The sequence below is a fragment of the Motacilla alba genome, chromosome 6, assembly GCF_015832195.1.
Source record: "Motacilla alba alba isolate MOTALB_02 chromosome 6, Motacilla_alba_V1.0_pri, whole genome shotgun sequence".
In the NCBI taxonomy this organism is placed as follows: Eukaryota; Metazoa; Chordata; class Aves; order Passeriformes; family Motacillidae; genus Motacilla; species Motacilla alba.
Window position 1 is genome coordinate 31682121 of NC_052021.1, and position 25151 is coordinate 31707271.

The 25151-nt window shown below is 40.2% G+C and overlaps 1 protein-coding gene across 1 annotated transcript in view; it reads left to right on the top strand.

Annotated features, from left to right (window-relative positions):
* Nucleotides 1-777: 777 nt before the first annotated feature.
* The window catches only part of PLEKHA1 (pleckstrin homology domain containing A1), a 31753-nt gene continuing 7379 nt past the window's right edge, over nt 778-25151 (top strand). The window contains exons 1-8 of the mRNA XM_038140315.1: nt 778-935; nt 14799-14959; nt 16341-16397; nt 17138-17183; nt 18590-18687; nt 21055-21186; nt 22073-22216; nt 23139-23207. Coding sequence (XP_037996243.1) covers nt 14819-14959; nt 16341-16397; nt 17138-17183; nt 18590-18687; nt 21055-21186; nt 22073-22216; nt 23139-23207 — 687 coding nt within the window. The 5' untranslated portion in view covers nt 778-935; nt 14799-14818. The remainder of the gene's footprint in view (nt 936-14798; nt 14960-16340; nt 16398-17137; nt 17184-18589; nt 18688-21054; nt 21187-22072; nt 22217-23138; nt 23208-25151) is intronic.

Sequence of the window (25151 nt, forward strand, 5' to 3'; positions counted from 1 at the left end):
CTGGTAAAACTGGTTAAACATCATTTGGGGACATTGTCATTTGCTGGTAAGACTGATGGCAAAGGGCTGTGAGGCAGCACCTGAGCCTCCAGGTGAAGACAGCTCAGCTGTGGGGTGCACAGACCTCGAGTTTTGTGCCACGATAGCCAAATATACTCAGACATAGATCAACATCTTGATTTACTACATCCTTCAAGCTTGTTAGCTCCAGGATGTCCTTGAGAAAGGGAAGCCAGCTGTGCTGTGTTCTCGGGGCGCTGCTGCCTCAGACTCCATTTGCCACCAGCCAGGACCCCCCCAGTCCTTCGCCAGGGCCTTGCCCTCCAGGGTCATTCCAGAATCCGTCCAGACATCCGGGGCTGATCTATCTCAGGTCCAGAATCTGGCACTGGGCTGTTAGATATCATGTGGCTGGTGAATGGCAGTTCATAGGATCATGGATCTCAAATCAGTTTGGGTAGAAAGGGACTCAAAGCCCATCCAGCGCCATCCCTGCCATGGCAGGGACACCTTCCACCGTCCCAGGGTGCTCCAAGCCCTGTCCAACCTGGCCTTGGACGCTTCCAAGGATGGGGCAGCCACAACTTCTCTGGGCCAGGGCCTCCTCACGCTCAGAGGGAAGAATTTCTCCACAATATACAACATTGCCCTGCCTGCTGCGGCCTCCCCATCAAACACGCGATTAAACCCCCGCTACTCGAACTACAATTCCCATCGTGCCCCGCGCCCCGCCCCGCCCCCCGCCCCGCACTACATATCCCAGCAGGCCGCGGGGCGGCGCGGGCGGTGGAGTGGTGGCGCATGCGCAGTGCGGTGCCGGCGGCGCGGACGGAGGCGGCGGGAGCAGCCCGTTCCCGGTGCGGGGCGCGGGGCCGGGAGCGGGCCCGGGGAGCGCCCGGCTCTCCTCACGGGGCTCCCGCACTGCCGCCACTCCAGTAAGTGCCTCGGCGCGGGGCGGGGCTCGGCCCGCCCCGGGTGATGCCCTTCCTTCCGCGCCTGCCCGGTGTGTGACCGCGCAGGGCACCGTCCCGCTGCCTCTCCCTCCTTTTCTCCTTTCCGCTTTCCCTGGAAGGCGCTCGGCGGCGCGGGGGCTCTGCCCGCGGGGCCGGCGCGGTGCGGGCTGCCCCGGTGGCGCGGGCAGGGCGCTGTCGCTGTCACGGCCCCGGAGGTAAGGGGAGAGGTGATCTCATTGCTCGTCACGCTGCGCTCGGCTGTGCGGGCGCGCCGGGCAGCGGCGATGGCAGCGGGCAGAGCCCGCCGAGGGTCCCGGGGCTCCCGGGCCCCGCCTCGGCTCGCTGCGCCTCTGCGGTCCCCAGCACAGCTCGGGGTGCCCGGCTCGGTTTGGCTCGGCTTTGGAGAGGGATGTGCGGGGAGGCTCTTGGCACGCTCCGAGCCGTGCTCTGGCTTAGCTGTAACCGGGGCTGGTTATTTACCGAGCCAGAGTGTCTTTAAATGGGTAACTTGACTATAAATGAATGTTAAACTGTAACCACTGTTTTTATCACCTGTAAAATTCCGGATAGGCATTTGACATGCTGCTGAACTTAACACGGACTTGAATTCTGTGTGTGTGCTGTGCAGGCTGGAATTCTGTGTGTGTGCTGTGCGGGCTGGAATTCTGTGTGTGTGTGTGCTGTGCGGGCTGGAATTCTGTGTGTGTGTGTGCTGTGCGGGCTGGAATTCTGTGTGCTGTGTTGTGCAGGTTGGAATTCTGTGTGTGTGTGTGCTGTGCGGGCTGGAATTCTGTGTGCTGTGTTGTGCAGGTTGGAATTCTGTGTGTGTGAGTGTTGTGCGGGCTGGAATTCTGTGTGTGTGAGTGTTGTGCGGGCTGGAATTCTGTGTGTGTGAGTGTTGTGCGGGCTGGAATTCTGTGTGTGTGTGTGCTGTGCGGGCTGGAATTCTGTGTGTGTGTCTGTGTGTGCTGTGCAGGCTGGAATTCTGTGTGCTGTGTTGTGCAGGTTGGAATTCTGTGTGTGTGTGTGTGCTGTGCGGGCTGGAATTCTGTGTGTGTGCTGTGCAGGCTGGAATTCTGTGTGTGTGAGTGCTGTGCAGGCTGGAATTATGTGTGTGTGTGTGCTGTGCGGGCTGGAATTCTGTGTGTGTGTGTGCTGTGCGGGCTGGAATTCTATACGTGTTGTGCAGCTCCCTTGGGAGGCACTAATGCATGACCTTCGTAAAAGGCTTTTATGTTGTTGCATCAAATGTTTGCAGAGTAGCATGGAGAGGACAGCAGTTTTCTCTCTGGCAGGCTGCTGCTTTGGGCCTTCTGTAAGAAAAATGTCTGATTTTCACTAAGCAGTGTATTGTGTTTGTAATCGAGCAGAACAGTCTTTGAGTGGGGAAACGGTTATTTGTTACACTGAGCTCCTGAATTAGGCATCAGCAGAGTGGTGTTAACTGAGTAAAGCTGAGAGTAGAATCTTTTAAATTTTTTTTAGGTTCTTAAGAGCTGCATCTCTCCATGCTTCACCTTCTTCTCAAAGCAGAGTACGTTTAAAGAGACTGCTAGGCATAGAACAAGCTGAACAACATCAACTTCCTTGATGCCTTCTGACAAATTCCTTGCTTTCCTGACAGAGGCTGTAATGTCTATAAAGATAAATTTTCTCTTCTCCTTACCCAATCCCATACATGACCCTGCAGGACAGAGCCATATTTGCTCTTACAGTTCTGGGGCCTATGATGTGTGAGGAGTGGCTTCTCCCTGTTGAAACCAAAGCAACAGGATTTTTTGGCTTTCGTTTTGTTTTGTTCTTTTGTTTTTATTTTTATATTTGGTCTGCATTCGTTTTGGTGCAGCACAAGCACGATCCTAACTGAGCTGGAAGCGTGTGGTTACGTTGAGTTGCTCTCTCGTGAGTTACTCTGCCTTACGGAACCGTGAACTTGCATTTTAGGTCCATTCAGTCTTGTTTCCTCTTGCTTGTTATTTTTAGTTGAGAGAGTCACAGCAGTAACAATACATGAAGCTGTCACGTTTGTGAAGCTCAGAAGTGTAGAAGTGCAGTTTTCCCCTTTGTCACATGAGGAAGTGTTAAAAGTGGGCTGAAATCTCTTTGTGGTAGGGAGAGATGCTGGGCCTGGCTGATATTTGGAAGAAAGTCTTTTAATTCAGGGATAGATAAGCACAGATGCAGAAAGTGATAATTCAAGAAATAATATCTGGGGGTTTGATGTGTCCTGGGTATCACTGAGTGCTACACTGCTGGAGTCAGCTTTGCATAAAATACAAACCTTTGTGTGACTCACTGAGTTCTGTCTGCAGTTATCAAACATTGTGATTTGATTTTGTAAGTGTAGAAGATTTAGTTCCAAATTCATAAATCCTAAAGGCATCTATTTTCTTGAGCTGTTTCTCTGCTTTAAAACTACATTTGGCTTATGTTCCATTTCAGAGCTCTGCATTTCAAGGGTGAAAGTAAAGCAGAAGATGCACAGTGGGTCCCTGGCAGGTGTAGTGCAGTGCTGAGATGTTTCAGGGGAGCAGATGCTTTCATACAAATTAGAGAATAGGCAAAGAAGAATCATTATATATAAAGAAAACAATATAAAGTATAAAATAATAAAAAGTATAAAGAAAATAGGCAGGCAGCATCTTCATGCTTTCCCTCCTCCTCCTCCTCCTCCCCTCCTGTATTTATTTTTCCTCGGGAGTAGCAGCTGAGTGACAGAAGACAGACACACACATGGGGAGTAGAGAAGGCAGGAGGAAGAGACCTGAGTGCAGGAAAAGGCATTTTTTGCAGGTAGCTGGGGCTTGTTCCAGAAGGCAGCAGAGCTATCTCAGCTCAAATAAAGGCTGACAGCATGTCAGAGAGTTGGTGTAGAAGAGAGGAAGTGCAGAAGTCAGTTTTTATTGACTGTAACAGATTAGAAAGAACTTGAGGACATTAGTGAAATGAGAACAGGTCTCTGCTTGTAACACAGTCTCCAGAGCAGGGTTGGATGTAGCCCAAACTGCCAGGCCTGCAAAATCCTTAATCTATTTTAGTAGATTTAGAATTCCATCGATGTCTTTATTACTGACTGTTCCTGGTTATTCAAGCTGACAATTATCATGGTAAATGCAGTTCCTCCAAAGTGCAGCAAACCAGCAGTGCTGGGGAGTGAGTGCATGTTCTAGTGAGAATTTTCCTTGCATGCTCTGCTGTGCTTTTGGATGTATCCAGCTCTGCATCAGTGTTTAGGCAAACAATAGCTTGTGATATGAGAGCATGTGTCTGTCTTGCAAGATGGGTTTTGGCAGGGTTTTTTTTTTCACTGGTAATTATGAAGAATAAGAACAGTCTTAGAAAATACTTACTGGGGTTTGCAGCCAAGTGAACTTTTGTGCAGTTGTATAATTGCATGAAAATACAGAATAGTAAGTTATTTCAGTGACAAAATGGGAATTTAGGTAACTGGCTTTAGCATAAAACATACAGCGTGGAACAAGTGCTTAACCAGTCACCAGGAAATTATATAAACACAACAGTCAGTGCATGCATTCCTTTGGTTTTGAAACTAAAGGCAGTGGGACATGGCTAGAAGCATTGCTGTCAGTGATTTATAAAATTATATAAGAAACCTAAATATGATAATCCTAGTGAGCTTATTTGGCATATGAAAATAATGTAACAGCTTTAAAAAAGTCACCTGCTGAAGAGCTGTGAGTGACAAGAATGGCTCAGGTTTTGAAGTTATACTTCAATGCAGAGAATCACTGAAATGAATTGGAATGGGGGATATGGCTGAGCTGCTTCAAATTTTTTTCTGCTCTTACACTGATCTTTCAAATTAGGACTTTGAAAATATATAGGTCTAAGGTCATCTCGATGCATGCTGTACCCTAACTGTGAGAAGTACTTAGGTTCGTGTTGGTATAGGGCTCAGTTCTATAAATAACACTTTCTTCTCAGTGCTAGGTAAAGCAGCAGGGTTTTGTTGCTGTTGAGGAAGGAAGCTGGTTCATTGTCTCAGCACTAAGCAGCATTTTCTCCCTCCAGGGACTTGCAGAAGCATCTAGAATGTGTAGGTGTTTCTTTAATCTTGGAGAAGGAACTTATTAAGCTTTCTGGTGCAGAACTGTATGAGCCACTTACTCTTAGCAGATGTTATCTGCACAAGTAGGGAGTTGCAGGTCTGGTAGACATTTGTGGCATTCAACAGCTTAAACAGTTTTCAGGTTTGAACATATGCCTTTGCCTTAAAATCTGAATAGTTTCAGGTATTTTACGTAGAAGAAAGGTGGTTCAATAGTGAGGTTGCTGCTCTGGGACTTGGGAAACAGGTTCAGCTCTCTGTTTTGCCAAAAAGCTTCCTGTGTGGCCTGGGACAAGCTGCTGCTGTGTCCCTCCATTCTCATGCTGAGGGTGCTGAGCAGCAACTCTGCATCAGAGCAGTGGTCAGGGTTTGTCAGGCTGGATGTGGTCGGGGCAGCTCCCTAGTGCTGGGAGGGAGAGGCTGAAGACACTGCCCAAGTTAAAGAACCAGGGGTGAGCTCCAGGCAGGAGGAGGAAAAGCAGAAAAATAAAGTGGAAAAAAGGTTTTGACTGGAAATCTCTGGTGTCACTTAGAGAAAGCAAGTCCTTAAAACTTTAAGGAGCACTGCATGGCCTTGTTTGTTTAACAGAATTTTAAAACAATGCTTAAAATACCCACACAAACATGTAAATCTTTTATGTTATGGTTCTGCCACACAGGGCACAGTAGCAAAGCTCTCTCTGTTCCTTTGTTGGCCGTACTATTCTTGAAGATGCTTTTAATTCTAGCTAACCATTGCATCCAGATGTTTTGGATATCAATTTAGCTTGTTTTTTCTGCTGGCACGGTAAGCAGAATCTCTTAAATTGGGCCTGATTTACTGGCTTTTCATGTGGAAGAGGTTGAGCTTTTCTACCTCTCCACTCCCCCAAAGGGAAAAAGAATTTGCAGCCACCACTAGTGAGCAGTGTCTGTATTAATGTTACAGAGTTAAAAGTATTTTGAATTTAAAATCTTCCTGGTGAAAATAGGGCACTGTCATTGCTATAAATTGAAAGTGTAGACTAGACAGCAATTACCAAGCTTTGCAAACATGTTTTTGTTGTTGAGAGTCAACACTCCCAGGAACAGTCTCTGTATACTGACAGATAGGTGATAAATTAATTCATTTAATATGTAATTGTTTTGATGTGTATGCTCTCCCTGGGTGCTTTGGTACCCACCACATTTACATCCCATGTCCAAGAAAATGTGTTGGAACTTGTTTCAGACTAGTGACTTAATTAAGTGTTCTGCTGTTAAGCACTAAAAACAGTTACATGCCAGGTTTGTTGTAAGAGTGAGCAGTCCTCTTAAACTGCACTTCAAAAGATGCTGTTCAATATGTTGGTTAACTCTTTAGGGAGGCTGAAAATGACAAATGGGAACTTAGGCTGGGCTAATAATTCAGCTGGCAAGTTATTCCTAGGTCTGGGAGGCCATGCCTGTGTGTGCAGCAGTTCTGGAAGGCTGGGTCACTGAAAGGATGTTAAAAGTGTGTCTGCTGATCGAGGACTTTGGAGTTTGGTTATCTTGATTTTTTTTTTTTTTTACCATTAACCTTTTTCTTGTGTTTCTTCCTTAAATCAAGTTCACTGTGGATGCTGTAATTTATCCATACTATCTTCCTACTTTGTGCTGGTGCCCTGATTTTTGGGTGGAGGAGCATGGTTCTTTCAGGAGGTCCATTTGCTGCCCTTTTGTGGGAGGCAGCAGTGCAGGGTGTTGAAAACCAGCCTGTTGCATGCCCATGGTGCATCCAGGATTTCCAGGCTGCTGGATGTGCACAGGACTTGGGATTCTTCTCGGGTGTTTCTGCCTTGCTGTGTGTAGGTCTGACAGCAATCCCACAAAATGCCAGGAGCCTGCTTGGTACTTTTGGGATTATTCTGTGGGTGGAGGGGTGTTAGGCTCCCTTCACACCATAACTGAGGTTTTGAGAAACACCTTTGTCAGTGCAGAGCAGCAGCTGGGCAGTAACTGGTATTTGTGTCATCCCACAAATGAGGAGGAAGGTGAGGCAGAAGGCCACAAGCAGGGCTGTCCCTGCCATGAGGACAATTCCCTGTGCTCGTGGCTTGGTTCCAAGGCTACTGGAGATGAATTCGGTGAGAAGTCACAGTGAGTGATGTGATTCAAGTGGCACTGTGCTACAAACCCAGCAGCTTTCACTTTGTGGGGTTCATCTGTGTGTCGGGTGAGACTTCTATCACATATGCCAGAGAGGGCTTTGGTTTTCTTTATTTAAGGTGTATAGAAAAAGAGAGGGGGAGGGTGATGTCCCAAAAACTTTGCCATTTGATGAGCTTTATTTTCCCCTCCCACCTTGGTAGACAGGAGCTGTGCATCTGTAAATGCACATTTCTGTCTCTGTTACATGAGACAGGCAAAGCCCTGTTCTGCCTAAAGAGCTTTCACTGCACTTGCACTTACTGGAGAGCTCTGAGATTAATCCTAATCTCTGGAAATCCTTGTGTTGTTCTGATATAACTGACAAGTGAGCTGCATTCTGGAGGAAATATCAAATCTTTGCAGTAGAGGAAATTTTGACCCACGTGGTGGATTATACAATGAAATGAACACAGTCTGGACTGTAAATATTAAAATAAATAAGGTGAAAATTGAGTAGCCATGATTTTTTTCCTTTCCAGAGTTTTAATGTAGGTGAATCCATTGCATTTTTCTTTATTCTGCATTGAATTTGCTAAATTAGATCTACAAAATAAAAATTGATAATCGGTTACTCACTTGATGTGCTTTGATTTCATTAAATCCTTTTATATCTGTAAAAGAGGTCAAGTCCAATATTCACCTGATAATGTTCTTTTCATTATTTGATATTGAATTGAAGTGAAAAATCAGTTATTTCCAGCCCTTTCTTTAACAATATAAGAGTATTCTGTGAAAACTGAAGATATTGCTGATTTTCTTAGCTGGCATTTCCATTTCTTACGTACATCCCAGGAAGGAGGTCTGTGTTTATTTGTACTGCTGAGTTTATACCCAGGCTTCTGAGTGAAAATCAGCAAGACTGGCTCACAAATGGCAAAATTCATTATTCAACCAGCCTCACCTTCTTTTTGTATTGGACTTCCTAAAGTCAAATAAGCTTCACCAGCATTTGTAGTTTGATTCAGATGGGAATTTGAAATAGCTGGGAGTGTGTGGAATTCAAGTGCTTGGCCTGGATGAAACAGTTATTAGTTCATTATTGAAATTAAACAGGGTTTTTTCTGATGACTAACTAGTAATAGTAAGTAATCCTAATAAGTAATGTGGTTATTTCCTGCCTAATTTTTAATTTGTTTTGGTTGTTGTCAATGGACACTTTCTATAGACTAACCATGAAAGCATCTTCAAGAACAAGGACCTAATTTTCATATTTGGAATTTTGTAGGTGGCACTTACTTAAAATTTTTAAAAGGCTGATAAAAAAAAATAATAGTAAATATGAATCAACTCTGTACTTGCATTTTTAAGGATTTTAACTAGCATGTAACTGAAATTAATTAGCATTTAAAATTTGTTTTGAGGCTTGTGTGAGATATCAAAGTGAATTAGAGTAACTATATTCTGTTTTCTTTTATTGTATTTATCTCTGGTTATATCTCATTTTGAGTATATTATCTACAAGCTTAATACAATGTGATGAAAATTACAGCTGACTGTTTTAAAGACATATTCTGTCACTGTCTTTCAGCTTTGTTATTTTACTTCATTGCCTTGTGAGCTGGTCATCACTCATAAGTTATTAATGGATTCATTTAAAGAGTGTTTTTTTATAATGGCCTTGTTGTACAGGATGCTTCTCTTTATTTGTGTCAGCTCAGTGCATTTAGAGGGACAATTAAAATAATTGTTTTAGCTGGGCAAAAACCATTAATAGGTGAGGTTGTTTTTTTGTTTTGTTTTGTTTTGACTTAAAAGGTCAGTGATAGAGAAGAGTTTTGCATCCTGTGCAGTGCATTTCCTCATTCCATCATATCCCAAAGCTTTTGGCTGCTATAGCAAATACCTTAAAATGGAGGAACATAGTTAAGAACAGGAAACATCACTTAAAGAAATGTTTGCAAAAATCTTTGAGGAAATACCAGCCTGTTCTATCATGGAACTCGTAGATCAGTGTTTGAAATAGGCCAGGGGATGATGGATTCAGATAACTAATTTCCATAGAACTCCAGATTTCCCTTAGAACATACTGATTTTTTTTTTTTTCCTGAGGTGAAAGTAACATTAGAGGATAGTATTGAATCAAATGAATCATTTGACTAGCTGAGGTGCACTGGAGGAGATGGGAGTGGTTGGCTTGCCCTGATTTAACAAGTGTTCCTGGAAAACAGCAGCTCAGCATTTCCAACCCAGAATCACCACTGGACAAGACTGAAGTTCAAGATAAGGCTGCTGGTTTTGTTAGATGATTCATCACTGCAACCATGATTTTTCTGTATTGTGGTCTGCTTGGAAGCTGGATTTAGGTACTGGGGGAAGGATGCATCTTCTGACATTCCTCATAGTTTGGTCAGGGATAGGAGAGGTCAATGCCACTTGTGCTAAAGGTTTTTTAATTTAGAAAATTGATTTCTGCTTAGGAATTTTTTTCCAGTTGAATACTGGCCTTTTGCAGCTGGTTTTTCCTTCTTTTTGACTACTTTAGACCAGGAATCTGAATGTAGGGGGCAGAGCGTCCTGGAGACTCCCAGTTCTCATTTTTAGATGTAGTTAAAAAGTTGATCATAGTGTCACAGGCTGCTGGCAAATTCAAGTCATGTCTTCCCTGTTGACAGAAGTATCCAATGTCTGCTGTACCCTCCAGGACAAAAATGAGGCAGTGGAGCATCTTCAGGAAATTGAAAAGCTGAGCTTGTAATTTTAAATCTATAAATTCTGAATTATCTTTTGTTGTCAAAAGAATTGCAACAGAGTCACCTCTCCAGCTCCTGGATTAGTTGTTTGTGGGGATTTTTTGTTACGTTTTTGGTACTTTGGAAGCTGTGTGAAAGGTGAGCAGGGATTTACAGTATTGTCTCATAGAAGTTCTCTCTCTGGTGGGCTGCCTGTGCTGTGGAAGGTTTTCAAGGAAATAAAAAGAGGTTGGAACTACACTCTCTGGAAGATTTATGTGACTTGTTTTCAGAGGCTGCTCTGAGCTGCTTGTCTTAGGGTTGGAATTTCCCCCTCCCTTCTCCCTTTCCTTATCCTGGATGTACACAAGAAGGAAAGCTTTCACTGCAGTGTTCTTCAGGGGATAAGCAGGACAGTCTGAACTCATCCCTTCCCCTCGGGAGGCACTAAATGGTCAGTAAAAGAGATGACCAGCTGGAGAGCAGCTGATTTACAGCAGGAAGCTGAGAGTAATTGCCTAGGCAAAAGCCAGGAGCCCTCGCTAATGAAGCTGTCCCTGGAACTGCAGGAAAGACTGGAGATAGCTGGGGATGCTGCTTTACCTTCCCTTTGTGCTGCTGGAGCTGCTGTAAACAGCAGAGCTTAAAAAGGGAGCTGGGGAGGAGGGGTGGGCATGACTCATGGCATCATTTTATATTTATCAAGTGGAGGTGTATGAATGTTGTTCTTCATTTCATAGGGATGAGTAAGTAGGTAATGGATGTTTCTTAATCTTCCTAGCTGATAGAAAAAGAACCCCAAAGTCATCTCCTGGGATGAGTTAAATCCAAGGTTCCAAATGTTAAAGAGCAGGAAGTAGAACTGTTCGTCTAAATTAAGGAAATAAAAGTAATAAAATATTACTCAAAGTAATAAAATAAAAGTAATAAAATGTTACCCAAAGTAATAAAATAAAAGTAATAAAATATTCCCCAAAGCGTGGGGAAAAGAGATGTAAAATAAAGAGGTATTAAATGCTCTTCTTGTATTTCTTAATCAAGCTCTTAGTGCAAAGCCTATTGCATGGTCTTTTTACGAAGACAAAATTCCACTTGCTTTAGCCAGCCAGTGGTCCATGGTTTGTACCTACCTGTGGAAATCAAGTCAAGGGAGAGACTGGGCCATAGAAATGTTATCTGGCACCTCACTTCAGTCTTGTCTAGACTTTGTACTTGAAGATACGAAGGCTGCAAGCAATCTGTAATGGAGGTGAACTCAAGAACAGGTGCTGGTGGGAAGCTAAAAATAGGAATTAATGTGGGAGAGTTTGAGCTGTGTGTTATAAATGGTGCAGAGGAGATGCTCGTGTGCCTCTGCAGGTCCTGCTTGTGCAGTCATGCATTTACAGTGAGACTGGGGAAGGTGATCTGGGATTTTTATTTATAGTGGTGCCCAGGAGGCCGGGCAGCCCTTGGTGTGGGATATAAATGTTGGGGAATGTCAGTGTGTGTTGTACCTCACAGGAAAAGAGCGGGGAGAGGGGAAATCTGAGAGAAGCTGGGCTGGGGAGGTATGGACCTCCTAAATTAGTACCCTGCTGCTGGAAAGAGGGATGTAAGGCTTCAAAAATAAGTGACACCTCCTGTTTGCATTATAACACAGCCCTCCAGGAAAGAGTTTTAAGGAGCTGGGAGTCCTTACAGAGTGTTACTATACACCACAAAATGGGTTTTCAAGAACATCTTTGTTTCTGGAGGATTGTGGCAAGAACCAGGAGGAAATGGGCCACTGGGATGTTTTTCCTGAAGTAGCACAATGTCATTGACCCACATCTCCACTGCAGGGAGGGAAGGCAAAATAAAATGAAGTTGTATTTGATCTCTAACAGGTTTGATGCCCTTCAGCCTTCCTAAGAACTCATAATCTTTTTATAATGCTTGATTCTAGATTTAATGCACTGTTCTGTGCTGCAGGTTCTGCTGCAGGAAATAACTGAGGTGCATGTAGTAATGCTGTAAAATGTACAGACTTGGAGGTTTTTGTTTCAGAATTGCTTCAAATAATTGAATAGAAAATCTCATTTCATGAAGACATTTTTAAGTTAAAGTTCTGATGAATTTTTAGGCTGCTGGTCTTCCAGCCAGATTTCCTATGCTGAGGAATTAGAGTTCTGCAGTTTCTTGTCTGAACCATGGCAATTCCATCAATGCTTTTTTGGTCTATCTGGAGTTGTCAGGAAGGGGATCATGGTGGTGGCTTTGTCATGTGTTCAGTCCCTTTAGTAACTGGAAGAAAGGCACAAATTGATTTTTTTTTTTTTTAATGTGCATTGCAAATTGTGGTTCATCAATGAAGGTTGAATAGAATTGCTATTAATTTACAGGGGAATCGTGCCAAGGTGTAATGGGTGGAAGCTGGCTTTTAAAAATGGAAAACAGTTATATGATACTGTGTTAGATTTCAATTTATTATGAAGTTAAAGGGGGTTTCTTTTTGTGTCTTCTTCTTTAAGACCATCAGTCTTGTAGAGGTCTATACTCCCATGAAGAATTTCAAACTAATTTGAAGAAAACAGCAGTTATACAATTTACATTTTAACATTAGTGTTACTTCATGCTGTATTTTCGTTCAAGCATGGAGTAGGTGCAAATAGTGTCATTTTGTAGGCTAGAAATTAGCTAGTAGTACTTTGAAATAGAGAATCTTTATTAATTTATGTTTGGGTTTTTTGTTGTTTGTTTTTTTTTTTTTTCTTCTGTCAGAATTAATTTACTGACAAATAAGAAAAAGCTTCTGAGTTTTGTTTTTTGCCCTGGAAAAAAAATTTTCAAGTATTGGAGTAGTTCAGCTTTAGCTAATTGCATGTTCATAATGGAGCATTATGAGCATCCTCCTTTCATTTTCCTTGAAAGGTTTTCTGAAACATAGATTCTCTTATGGGGGAAAAGTGCTTTGAAAATTCAGTTGGTTTTATTCAAGAATTCTTAATCAATCCGGATCTTGTTTGAAAAACAAGTTTTCCTTGTTTCATTTTCTTCACATCTGCAGAGAACACAGCTTTAAGTCTGCTCAGACAGGAAACCAGCCACCAATATTTGCTTTTTTTTAGGCACAGGACTTTTCTGGGCTTCATAAACTGTTGATATGACGCCTAAAGGGTGTCCTGGAAATGCTGGATGATTTTGTTCAGGAACCACCTGGTACAAATTAGGGCAATACTGATAAATGGCAATTTTTATATTCATTTAAATGCAAACAAGGTGTGATGCCAAGTTCTGTCAGAGTAGAGGTGTAATTTAGAGAACAGCTACCCTTGAGCTTGCCCTCAGTGTTTATAGGGAGCTGTTGCTTCAGTGTGAAGTGATCCCAAGAGCCTCAATTGAATCACTGATGAATGTTTGTTAAAATAATGATATTGTCCCGAGTGCTCAAGTGTTTATTTTTGTGGTCCTTATATTTATAACTTGGTTACAGAGCTTGACTTAGATCGGTGATATTTAAATTGTGAAGAGCACACCAAGAAAATTTAATTACCTTAGTAAATTTTCTTACTTTATTGAAGAATAAACCTTTATTTAAACCATTGTTGCTGGTGATAGACTTTTTAAAAACTGTTTCTCAAAGTGATTGAGTCACAAATTTGCTTGTGTTCTAATTAGTCCTATAAAATGACAGCTGTAAATAGAATTATACATCTGTATGTTTGTATGTTGATTCCCCCCAGCCCAAAAATGTAGATATCCGAGTCCTTAAAATAACCACTGATTCTTTCCCCAAAACAACACTTGAAAAACTGTCTCACCTTTTGGTGTGGTCTATCAGTGTCTAATAACAAGTAATTATCAGGTGTCTGTCTCGTTGTATGCGCATGAAAATGTGTTTAAATCAAGTCACCTTAAAAAAGTATTAAAGGTAAAGAATTTAAAGAAATACTAAAATGAAGCTTCCATATTGCACAGTTAAAGCTGGAAGAGTTGGAAAATTATGAAAAATGTAAAGTGCTTCAACCTTCCATGTCTTACATTAGTATTTTTGGATCTGTACTATTTCTGAATTTTGTAACAAAATGTGAAGACTGAATCATTTCTTTCCTGCCCTGAGAAAGATTGGCATCAACCCGATTTTTATCATTTTTAGATGAGTATGCAAATTTATCTTTGGTCTTACAAGGCTGGCTCTTAAAGTAAAATGACTGTTCCATAAAATAAAAGGAAGCAAAACCCGTGATGCAAAAGGCAGATCCATAAAAGGTGAATGGTAAAAGGTTAATAGTTGGGCACAGTGCAGCTTTAAATTTCATTTTCTAATGCAAAAAAAAAAAGTTTTAAAAGTGAAAAAAAGACCCCAAAAGCCAAAACAAAAGCCTGGTGCACTCAGACCTCAGTACCATGAGGAGAGGGTGTTCTCATCTCTGTTGGTGAACATATAGCTTCATTTTTCCTATTTAGTGTATGAGAATGAAAAGATGTCTTCTTAGACACAGCTAGACATGAAGTGCTTTTTGTAGGAGAGAAGAAAAATGAGAACAATGTTTCTAAAAGCTTTTTTATTGTATTGCATAAGCTAGGTATGAAAAGTTGCACAGGGCAGTGGAGCTCCTGACCAAGATTCTTTCTTGGCGTGAGAGGCAATCTCAAAGGAGGAAGTGTAACCCCACTGCTGTCTCAATTTTGTGCATGTTGTGAAGGAAAACCTTTATTTTTCAGTGATCTTGTCAAAGTCTTGATGCTCATCTGCTGCTTCCCACTTGTAACTTTACACTTAGGCTGTTGGATCTGCTAAATAAAAGCTGCAAAGTGTGCAAGTCCTGTCTGAAAATGCAGTGGTGGTGGTGTGGGGAGCAGCTAGCTTCACTTACCCTTCCTTAGAAACTTCTTGAAGCTACTGATTGAAACTGCTCAAAATGTCATGCACTGAGCAGTCTTAAAATTAGCAACAAGGAACTTTGCTTACCTCCCGTGCTTTTTGTTGTGCAGTGTGATGTCCAGGGTCAGAAATGCCTTATGTGGATCGCCAGAATCGCATCTGTGGTTTCTTAGACATTGAGGAAAATGAGAATAGTGGGAAATTCCTGCGGCGGTACTTCATCCTGGACACACAGGAGGACAACCTGGTGTGGTACATGGATAACCCACAGGTGAGCTGGTCCTGGCAGGAGTTTCCTGGTTTGTCTCAATTTTGGATTTTCTAACGAATTTGCAAAAGAAAAGTGGAGTTTGGTATTACGGATGTGGGAGCTGTGGGTGCTGGGGAAAAAAATAATTGTGTAAATGAAATAATTGTAAATCAGTTGAATATAACCAGATGAGCCAAATCACACCCCCTGGTGTTTAATTCACCTTTAACCTTACGTGGCAGTGTGTGGTTTTCCTTGCATTCCACGTTGCTTTCCCTCAACAGAATCAGTCATTGAAAAGCGGTTTTTAGTGAACCCTGCAGTTGCAGTCCAGCGTGGATGGTGTGTGAGTGAGGACAGCTTGTATCCATTGGGATGGAGAGCAGCCTCAAGATAAAAGCTGCTTTTACAATGTGCCTGCATCCCTGTGTTTCCTAGCAGAGGGAAGAACAGAATTGCTCGAGGTTTGGATGCAGAGACAGTGAGAGCATAGGATCCGGGTCAGCTGACAGCTGCCTGCCAGAAGAAGATCCCTGTATCCTTCTGCCAGGAGCAGCAGAGTTAAAAAGCATGAGTCTGCTGTTCAAAGGAACCAGCAAAAACAAAATGTAAATGAAGTGCAGCTCGATGGATGTGACTTGTGACTGAAGCATTTAGCAGTTCTCACTGAGGAGAAAAAGAATTTCTGCAAGTAACACAGACTTCAAACATTTGATCTGAGTGAAAAGAAGCAATTCAGGGCATGTGGACAAAATCTTCAAGTGCTGTAGGAATTGCAGTTCCTCAGAAGTTTTAAGACTTAATGATATTTGCAGTGCACACCCAGGCCTAGGTTAGGCCTTTTATTTTACGTGCACAAATGGAAGAGTTTCTTGCAAGAGACAAATTGAAACTTCTTGATTTTCTCCCGCTGCTGTAATTCTGAAGAACTGCAGAGTTCTTGTAACTGTGTGAAGGCCTTTCTAAACCCCTGAAGTGGTTGGAAAATATGTGAGATGGCCTTTGAAGTATCCGACATAATAGATGAATGTCACTTCTTGTCCCTTCCTCCTGCCCTGGTCAAAGTACATGAGACTCCAACATCTGTTAAGGAAAAAGTGTTCTTTCCGGATTTCCTGGATGCCGACCCACAAGAATCCTTTTTCCTCTAGTAAAATACATAAACCTCTGAAACAATTACTATTTGTATTGTTTCTAGCAGTCTTTCTGTTTTTAGTTAACAGATGTGTGTATAATAAACAAGTAGTTTAGATCCTGTTTCGAGCATACATTGTGCATTGTCTATAAAAATGTGTAGGATTTTCTTTTTTGTTTGTGGAATTACTTGCTTTTTATGCATAAACACTGATTGTGGCATGAGAATAAACTAGTTTCACTTCATAACATATGTGATTTGTTTCAGAACCTTCCCTCTGGATCTCCACCCGTTGGGGCCATTAAACTTACCTATATTTCAAAGGTAAGATAATTAATATGTGAGACACTCATTAAACTCTTGGTGGTAACTACCAAGGGCCTCAACTTCAGACAGATTTAAATGCCATTTACTCCTTTTGCTTCTGTGATACTCCTGAATTAGAGAAGTGTTAAAACACTTCAGTAGGTTCAGGTTAAAATAAGAACAGATTAATTACTGTGTCTAAGTTTGTTTAGTGATTTCAAACAGCAGCTCTTTGTGCTCACAAAATTGACATTTCAGTTCTTTATGAGTATTTAAATTCCCATTAGTCTTGGAAGAAAGACAGGTCATTTATGAAGGGGAAGATGTCTTCGGGTGTGATACTTTGCAAGTAATAATGACTTTTAATAGACAGGACATAAAAAATTCTAAAAAATATTTAGCTCTTTACACTGTGTATACAGTTAGTTCTAAATATGTCTGAAAGGGAACTGTGAACTAAAAAAGTTTCCATGGTTAAGTTTGTAGCAGATACTGCATTAACAAATAAATGGAGAAAAATACTTGACCTTTTCTTGTCTTTCTGCTCATTTCTTGTTCTTCCTTTGCATTTTTGTTGTCAATACTGCATCTTCCCGCCTTCCTTGTTTCTTTCATTTCTGTTTATTTTTAGTTCTCTTTATCATTATGCCTAACCTTGCTGTGCTGCTAATCTTTGAATTTACCCCCTTGAAACAGAATAAAACTTGTGATATTTGGTGTGTCTTCTGTGACATTTATAATCTTAATTTCCTTTCTAGGTTAGCGATGCAACTAAGCTGAGGCCAAAGGCAGAGTTCTGTTTTGGTAAGTTTGGCATGTGCTGTGTGCATCAAGTGCCTTCCTGAGACATTTGGAACAAGGATAATGTTCTGTGCTTCTGGTACCAGCTGCAGCTGGGAGTGTTTAAAAAATAGCTTGTATTCACTTTCTTCTTTAGTATGATGGAACTGTTGGCTTCCTCATAAGGTGTTTTTGTGGTTTTTTTTCATGTTGCAGCTTAATGAGGAGTAGGTGAGAGCTGTTTTTTCAGATGTCTGAAATTTTTGAGGCATTAATAAGTAATGACAGTTGTTTTCAGAAACGTGGCCTGCCTGTCAGCTGGGAAGACAAGAAATTTAACTATTGAAATCTGCTTTGCTCATGAAAGAGTTGATTTAGTTGATCTAAAAATACTGTCAGCCAATGCTCTTAAGTCAAATTTCAGCTTCTGTTGCTGCACAAGAAAAAAATTCTTGGGGTGCCTTCTAGGTTTAAATTTGTTTAAAATTTACTGAAGCTTTAGACAATCCTAAAGCTCCTCCTGGTTTTAGGCAGGTACCTGGTGTGTCAGTTCAGTGCCATCTACAGATTACAGATTTCTCTGCACATCTGTGGAGGGCTTTGTCCTCAACGCTTGTAAAGTTTCTCCTGCCAGCTCTAAAACACCTTAATGATTCAAGATGCTGGCTTAAATTTATTTTTAATTTAATTTATTAAAGAGTTTTCATACTTTGTAGAGGAAAAATACAAATTTATTGTCTTTATAACCAGATTGTTTTAATCACCATAAAACCTATTTCAAGAATTAGCCATGATTTTTTTTTGCTCTTACACTGAAATGTGTTTGTCCTTTTTAGATAAAGGATTCCAGGGGTTGTGAGGTAAAGATACAAACTCATTAAAACATGTTTCTCTGCCAAGTCACTAAAGTAAAATAAAATTTGTGTTGTAGCTGTCTTAAAGGTGTTCCTGTGCATCATATACTTAGTAATTCATACAGATTTTCCCAGCAATTAAAAAAAAATTTAAAAAGTAAATCAGTGACCATAGTCATGTTCATAATGTCACAAAGGACAACAGATTCTGGGGAGAGGATTAAAAGGAGGAATTGTAGAAGTCCCCAGGTATAAAACTGGTTGCATGGGGAAATTGACAAAGAGGAAATGGAACTATAGAATATTTTGATAAAATTCAATACCTTATTTCTAGATCAGAAAAATCAATTTTCAAAGTTTGTATCATGCCATTGAAGTGGAGAGCTTAAATTACTATTTTTTAGAATACAGCAATCGAGTGGATTTATGTGTCTTAAGATGACTTTCTAAAATGAAACACAGCAGAGCATTTAAATACTTTAAATGGAATTTTCATCTGAAATCAAATCTTTTCATAATGATATGAAGTTTGCTCTTAAATCAGTGTTGTTAACTTTTCCTAATGGTTTTTAACAGTTATGAATGCAGGGATGAGGAAATACTTTCTACAAGCCAATGACCAGCAGGACCTAGTTGAATGGGTAAATGTTCTGAACAAAGCTACCAAAATCACAGTAAGTGGTTGAGTTGATATTTAGCAGTGCTTTCAAATGGTGACTGTCTCAAGGTGCTTAAATGTAACCTTTGCCTCCAGCTTCTATCACCACAAACAAGTCTTGGCTTAACTTTCCAGTACTTGGAGAAGCTGTAGAGAACTCCCCCTAAATTTGAGTTTAACTTTCTTTTTGAAAATTGAACAAAAGATAATATATTTAATTACAGCATATGACTTTTTCTAATAATTTAAAATTAGCTGTGCATACTTAATATTATTTGAAATATCCAGAAGACACCAATAAGCAATGAAAAATACACATACTTTTAGCTGCTGTCAGAAGTTGGTATTTCTTAAAGTATCACTAAAATATTTGATCAAGCTCCAAAAGCCTCTCTCCTGATTTTGAGTAACATCCATGCGAAGAAACATTGATGGTTCTTCTGGTAAATGTTAAATTACTTTTCTGGGTTGTACCAGGACAAGTTATCTCATGATAGAAACCCCCACGTGTTATCTCAGTCTTTTCAGGAGGCAGAAGTTATGGTTTTGTTTTCTCCAGTTTTGGGGAAGTGATGACAGTGAACACTTCTGAGAGCACACCCCGACAAAGAAGGGGTTCTGAGCATGGGTGCACACTTTTGTGTTTGTTGTCAGTGACTTTTTATTTTTGGGTTATCTGTGGATGTTTACATGAGTTGCTCTGTTTTAATATAGCCTATTCTTTGGAGTTATAAAAATTCTACTGCTGATAATAAATTTAAAAAAAACAGAAGCACAAAGCATTCTCACTTGGATTTTTCATAAGGAGGATGCACCACAACCAGGCCTGAGCTGCTCCCAGTTGAAGAAATTAAGTGAATAAATAAATAAATGATTGCATCAATTTAGAGTGAATGCTGTTTATGATCTGTTTAGCTTGCATTTGAAATGGCTGGTGAAATCATTGGTGTTTTGTCTTTGAAGGAGCAAGCCTTTGAACAGCTCGAGTACAGTATTAAGTACGGCCAATTATTGAATCAAATAATTAAGATCACTCAATTATTATAATATGAGCATTACTTGCTGCAGATTGTAATCCTCCAAGATTCATTGCATGTTTTAGTCCTCTTGAGTGCTGATAGTGTCAGAATGCCTGTGAAGCTCTGCAGCCAGCACGCTGTGTACCCGTTTTTGAGTGCTGTTTGAAAATGCCTTTGTGTGAGGAGGTGGTTGTGGGCTTGGTCTGCAGCATTTTCAGCAGGAGTTTGTGACAGCTGAAGCACTTGCCCACAAAGCTGTAGTTACAAGCTCCTGCTCTTGAAAGGCTGAGGCTCATGAGTGGCTTATCCTTCAGTGCTGGACTTGGCTGAAGATGGAGTCCCTGGCAGAGGGGTGGCCAGCAGGACACTGTCCTAGGCTGACATCTGCTCTCAGCACTGTCTGTACTTCTCTGCAGGCTGCATTTTCTAAAATGAGCACTGCTGGGCACAGGAACTTGAATCACAGACTATAAAGTAGCTTTGGTTTCTTGTCTAGATCAGTTCAGTTCCAAGTTTTGAATGTGTCACAGTCTTGGATGGACAATTTGTGTGTCCTTCTTTCTGAAGGAGTTTGGATGCCTTCTGTAAATACCCAGTGGGTTGCTGGGTGGGGTATTTGGATGTGAGACTTGATCTCTTCTTGCTGAAGTCACTTCAGATGTGCTGTATTAATATTAGAGGTGACAGAGATTAGAAATGAAAAAAAGTCTTGTAGTCATTGCATTTCTTAGGTTAAAGAAATTTACTCAGAAAACTGAATAAACTTTTTAGGTCAAAACAAAGGGAAATTAAATTCCTGTGGAGTTTTGATGGCCTTAGTTCCACGTTCGAGAGAATTATCTAATAGTTACTGACAGTTAGGTAGGCAGGATCACTTTGGCCAGAATTTAGCAATATATGTGTGATTAATGAGGGCAGTAACACAATCTTCATGCCAAGTACATGTGAGGACAAATGTCACACTGGTCAGACACCCTGTGTGACCAAAGTCCCAGTGTTTATGGCCGTGCTGTGCTGGCTCTGCAGGCACTGGGGCATCTCCACTGTCTTACTGAAACTGAAAGCAGCTGAAAAATAAAGAACCAGTTGTATAAATCAGCAGTGCTTCGTGAAGATTAAGTGATGCGCTTTATGGCAAAGCTTGCAACTGATTTCATCCACTGAAATGTCTTTATTGGCACCACTTTCCTCTTGAGCACTAAAGCATAGTCATTACAACAAATTTTTGTGTAAGCCATTTTTAGCCTTTTACAGTTAGTGACTGTTTGTTAAATCCTACTGAAAATGCCTCAAAATTCTAGAGTGATGCTCAGGGCTTTTTTTTTTTAATGAAACTGATGTCAATTCTCACATTCCAACTGCAGGTACCAAAGCAGTCTGATCCTCTCTGCCAAATGGATAATGCAAATCGTCAAGCTGAAAGCCCAGGTGGAAAGAAGCAAGTCTCTTACAGGACAGAAATTGTTGGTGGTGTTCCCATCATTACACCCACCCAGGTAATACCCTCCAAAAGAGTGGGTTATCATTTGACACACAAAGCTGTAATTTTATATGCACCTTTTATTCATAGTGGGGGCCCTGAGGACTTTATTCTCTTCATACAAGATTTTAAATAATTGCTTGAATACTGATGGTTTTTTTTTGCTCACACATACCTGTTAGTATAATAATAATAATATTTTTCTCTGTGTGAAATTAATTGTTGGTGTTAACAGTGATGAAATTCTGCCCCTTTAACAGAAAAAAGGGGAAAAAAGTTGTAAGGAAAAGTGAGAAAAAAATTTTGAGAGGCTGGACAAGCTTATGGAAGTAAAACCTGTGCAGTGCTAAAGAGAGAACTGAATCTGTTGCTGAAAGTTTCTGAGATGAAAATAGTTACAGGTTAGATGAATGTCATGTAAATGATATGTATACTCCCAAAATGCTTTAAAAATTTGGTGAATTCTGATGTCTTGTGGTCCTAGAAATAACTTTTTGTTTGCTGTAGCCACCTCTAGTGCTTTGCCCATGTTACAAGTTTGCACTAAATACATGCATGAGTTTAAATCTGTACCATTTTTTAACTGAATGTTTGTCATTATTATTTGAAAGTACTCAGCACATTCTTGGTTTAGTTTCTAAGAGCAGCTTGCAAGGACTCAACCCTTGGGGAATCTCCACTGTCTCTGGAAATTAGTTTAAATATTTTGTTCTTTCAAATTGGAAATGAGGTTTGTGAGCATGGGATGATAAAGTTATTTCCTATTGTAACTACTATGGCTATTCTTGTAACTACTACAGTTATTCCTTTAAGAAAAACAAAAAACCAAAAACAAACCAACAAAAAAACCCCCAAACAACAAACCCTTGAGAGTATTCTGAACTTTCCTGTGTTTTTTCTAGAAAGAAGAAGTCAGTGAGGGCAGTGAAGGGGCTGACAGGAATTATTTGAAGCGGTCACAAAGTCACCTTCCTTATTTTGCTGCTAAGCATCCCCCAGATAATGCCATTATCAAAGCTGGTTACTGTGTCAAACAAGGAGCAGTGGTAAGTATTATTAAAAACAAAAGGCAGTTGACAGTGATTTTATTACTGCTGACAGTAATAAGGATTAATTAAAGATAAAATGTATCCTATAGTAGCACTTAATTTTTACTTTTTTTTTTTTTTACTTCTTTTCATGACTTTCCTAGCGTTGTGTTGTTGAAGATATTTTGGAGAGGCAAATTGTGTGCCCAGACTTCCATGTGATGGTTGGTGCATGCAGCTGGGAATTCTCCTGTTCTACATTCTCTAGAGACCTTTATTTTGCTTGCTAAAAACATCTAAATTGGGACAGAAGTTCAGTGCTGCTTTTTAAGTCAGTCAAATGTTTAGACAAAGCTGATTTTTCAGTTCAGAGGAAGAATTGTGCATCTTATCAGACTGATTAACACAAGTGGAGCTGTTCATGTGATGCCTTGCTAGAAGAAGGAACAGACAGTTCAGATTAAGCAAGATACACATCTTTGAATTCTCAGACTCTTTTTATCTTGGATTATGAAGCTTCCTTTTGTGACATCCCTTTTTTAGTTAAAAATAAACTAGAAACCTGTGATGTATTGTCTTCCAATTTTTCCTATAGAATAGTTCTGCTGCTGAGTTTCTACAGTTTGAATAAATCTTAGAAAATAGTAGCTTAACGAATTTTTAATTTTTTCAGTTTTCAAAAACATTAATTGTGCAAATAATTATCTTGGGCACACTTAAGATGGAAAATTTGTAATTATAATAAACTGTAATTATTCAAAATTAATAGTTATGAATAAATAGGAATTACAAAATATATACTATAAATAAAAACTAGAATGGTAAATAATTATATAATTTAATATATTCATAATACATGACATGTAAGTCTATTTTGTTTTATATGTAAAATATATGTATATATATATATAAATATATAAGTATTCTATTCACTTAACAGATGAAGAACTGGAAGAGAAGATACTTTCAATTAGATGAAAACACAATAGGATATTTCAAGTCTGAACTGGTAAGTTTCCAATTCTGTGTTATTTTCCAGTGCCAGTTGCAAGGGATATGCTTGTGTTTGAGAAATGTGCTCTGCTGCTCCTGCAGCTCTTGAGTCTGTACTGCAATAACTTTTCATGTTTGGGATGAACAGAAAAATTAATGGGGCAGCTGTTCAGTCTGTTTGGCAACCTGCCTGTAGGGCACTGAAGAACGGTAATAAAATCTGCTCTGCAGTCACCCTGATTCTTGTATTAGTACTTTGTCATTTTGCACTCTCATATAATTAATTGTGTTGTTGAAATATCACTGATATTTTAATGATATTCCCACTGATCACTGTGGGAAAGACAAAACTGTAATCTTGCAATTCTTCATTGAAAGTTAGAATTATGCTTTATCATCCAGAGGATGGGATCTTCTCCCACACATTGATTTCACCAGGACAGCCAAGATGGACAAAAACCTCTTGATTTTCTGTTCAACAGCAACATTTGCAGTTTCTTTTGGCTTCATGACCTTTCTTCTTCCCCTGTCACTCTGAGTTTTTGGCTGATTTTGACCAGATGTTACGTGCCTTCAGGCTTCATTTAAAAATTAAATTGCTGGTTCTGAAGACAGTGAAGTGTGGGATTCCTTTTTTGGGAAAACAGACTAAATGTAAGAAAATCTGTACCTAAGGAATGAAACCTGAGTTGTAGAGTATTATAAATTAAGGAGAATTGAGTTTACAGGCCAAACATAAGATGTAAAATGTGAAGAGCCCAAATTTCAGGCTGTTTCTGAAGTTAACTTTGATTTCATTTCTAATGAGGGCAGCAGTAGCAGGGGTTTGATCTTGCATCATTATCTTTGTTGAGCTGTCAGCAGAACAATTCTGACTCACTGCCTATAAGAAACCCTCTATTTTTATTTAAAAACCAAATCTGAGCTCAGATTGCTCACTAACAAGTTCTAACCCAGTGAAGAATTGTACTGTGGGAGAGTGGAATAGAAGGATGGTAGAAATGCTCTCACTTTGAGTGTTTCATCCTGTTCCTTGAGCCTGTGCCAGTCCACAGGAGCACAGTGGAATACAGGCAATATGAGTCTCAGAAAATGATCATTTCTGAGCTGGGCTTTTCCCTCCAAGAGGTGTCTGTACTCCAGAGTTGATCTTCACAGTTGATATATTACTTTGAAAATGCATTTTAATGGATGATTGAACCTAAGAACAACAGAGAAGAGATAGAAGGAGCACAATAACTGAAAACATTGGGTATTAAACTTTCTACATTTGATCTGCTGAAGAGCAAAATGATCTAATGGAAACTGCTCTTGGAGCATGATTACATTTGGGTGACATTTGCTGCTTGCTCAGCATAAATCTCCTAAGGATCTGTTACAGTAATGGTAGGGGAAGTCATTCCAGAGCTGAAAGCCTTTGTTTTATCCTGGAAGTTGTAGCCAGCTGAAACAATGCATTGCAACTTGGCTTAAAGAAAACACAGTAGGAGGTAAAATAAGTTGCTGTTTGTTTGTAGTTTACTGCAACAGCCGCTAGAAAATAATAGTATGTGTGACATTATGTTGTCATGGGAAAAGTGAAAGTGTTTCTGTTTGAATGTTCTCACTTTTTGTCCTGTTTTGTGAAACTTTAACACTTATTTTCGCCGTGGTAACAGAATTTCTGAATGCTTTGAGAGTACTTGTTCTTTTCCAGGTGTTGAGGACTGGTTTCTTTGTAGTACTTTCAATTGTATTAAGTATAGGATACTGTTAATCTTACTTAAAGCCGTGTCATGCAGTCCAATTAACATAGCATCTTCTATGGTAGCATTTCATAGCAGATTAATGTAATCCAAATTTTACTGAAATGAGCTGCTTGAGGCCAGGGTCAGTTGTCTGATCTGGTTAGAGGAAGAGGACAGCATGGTTCTCTTCATTACAGTATGGAATTAATGTTTTGGGAGGTTTTGCTTCCTGA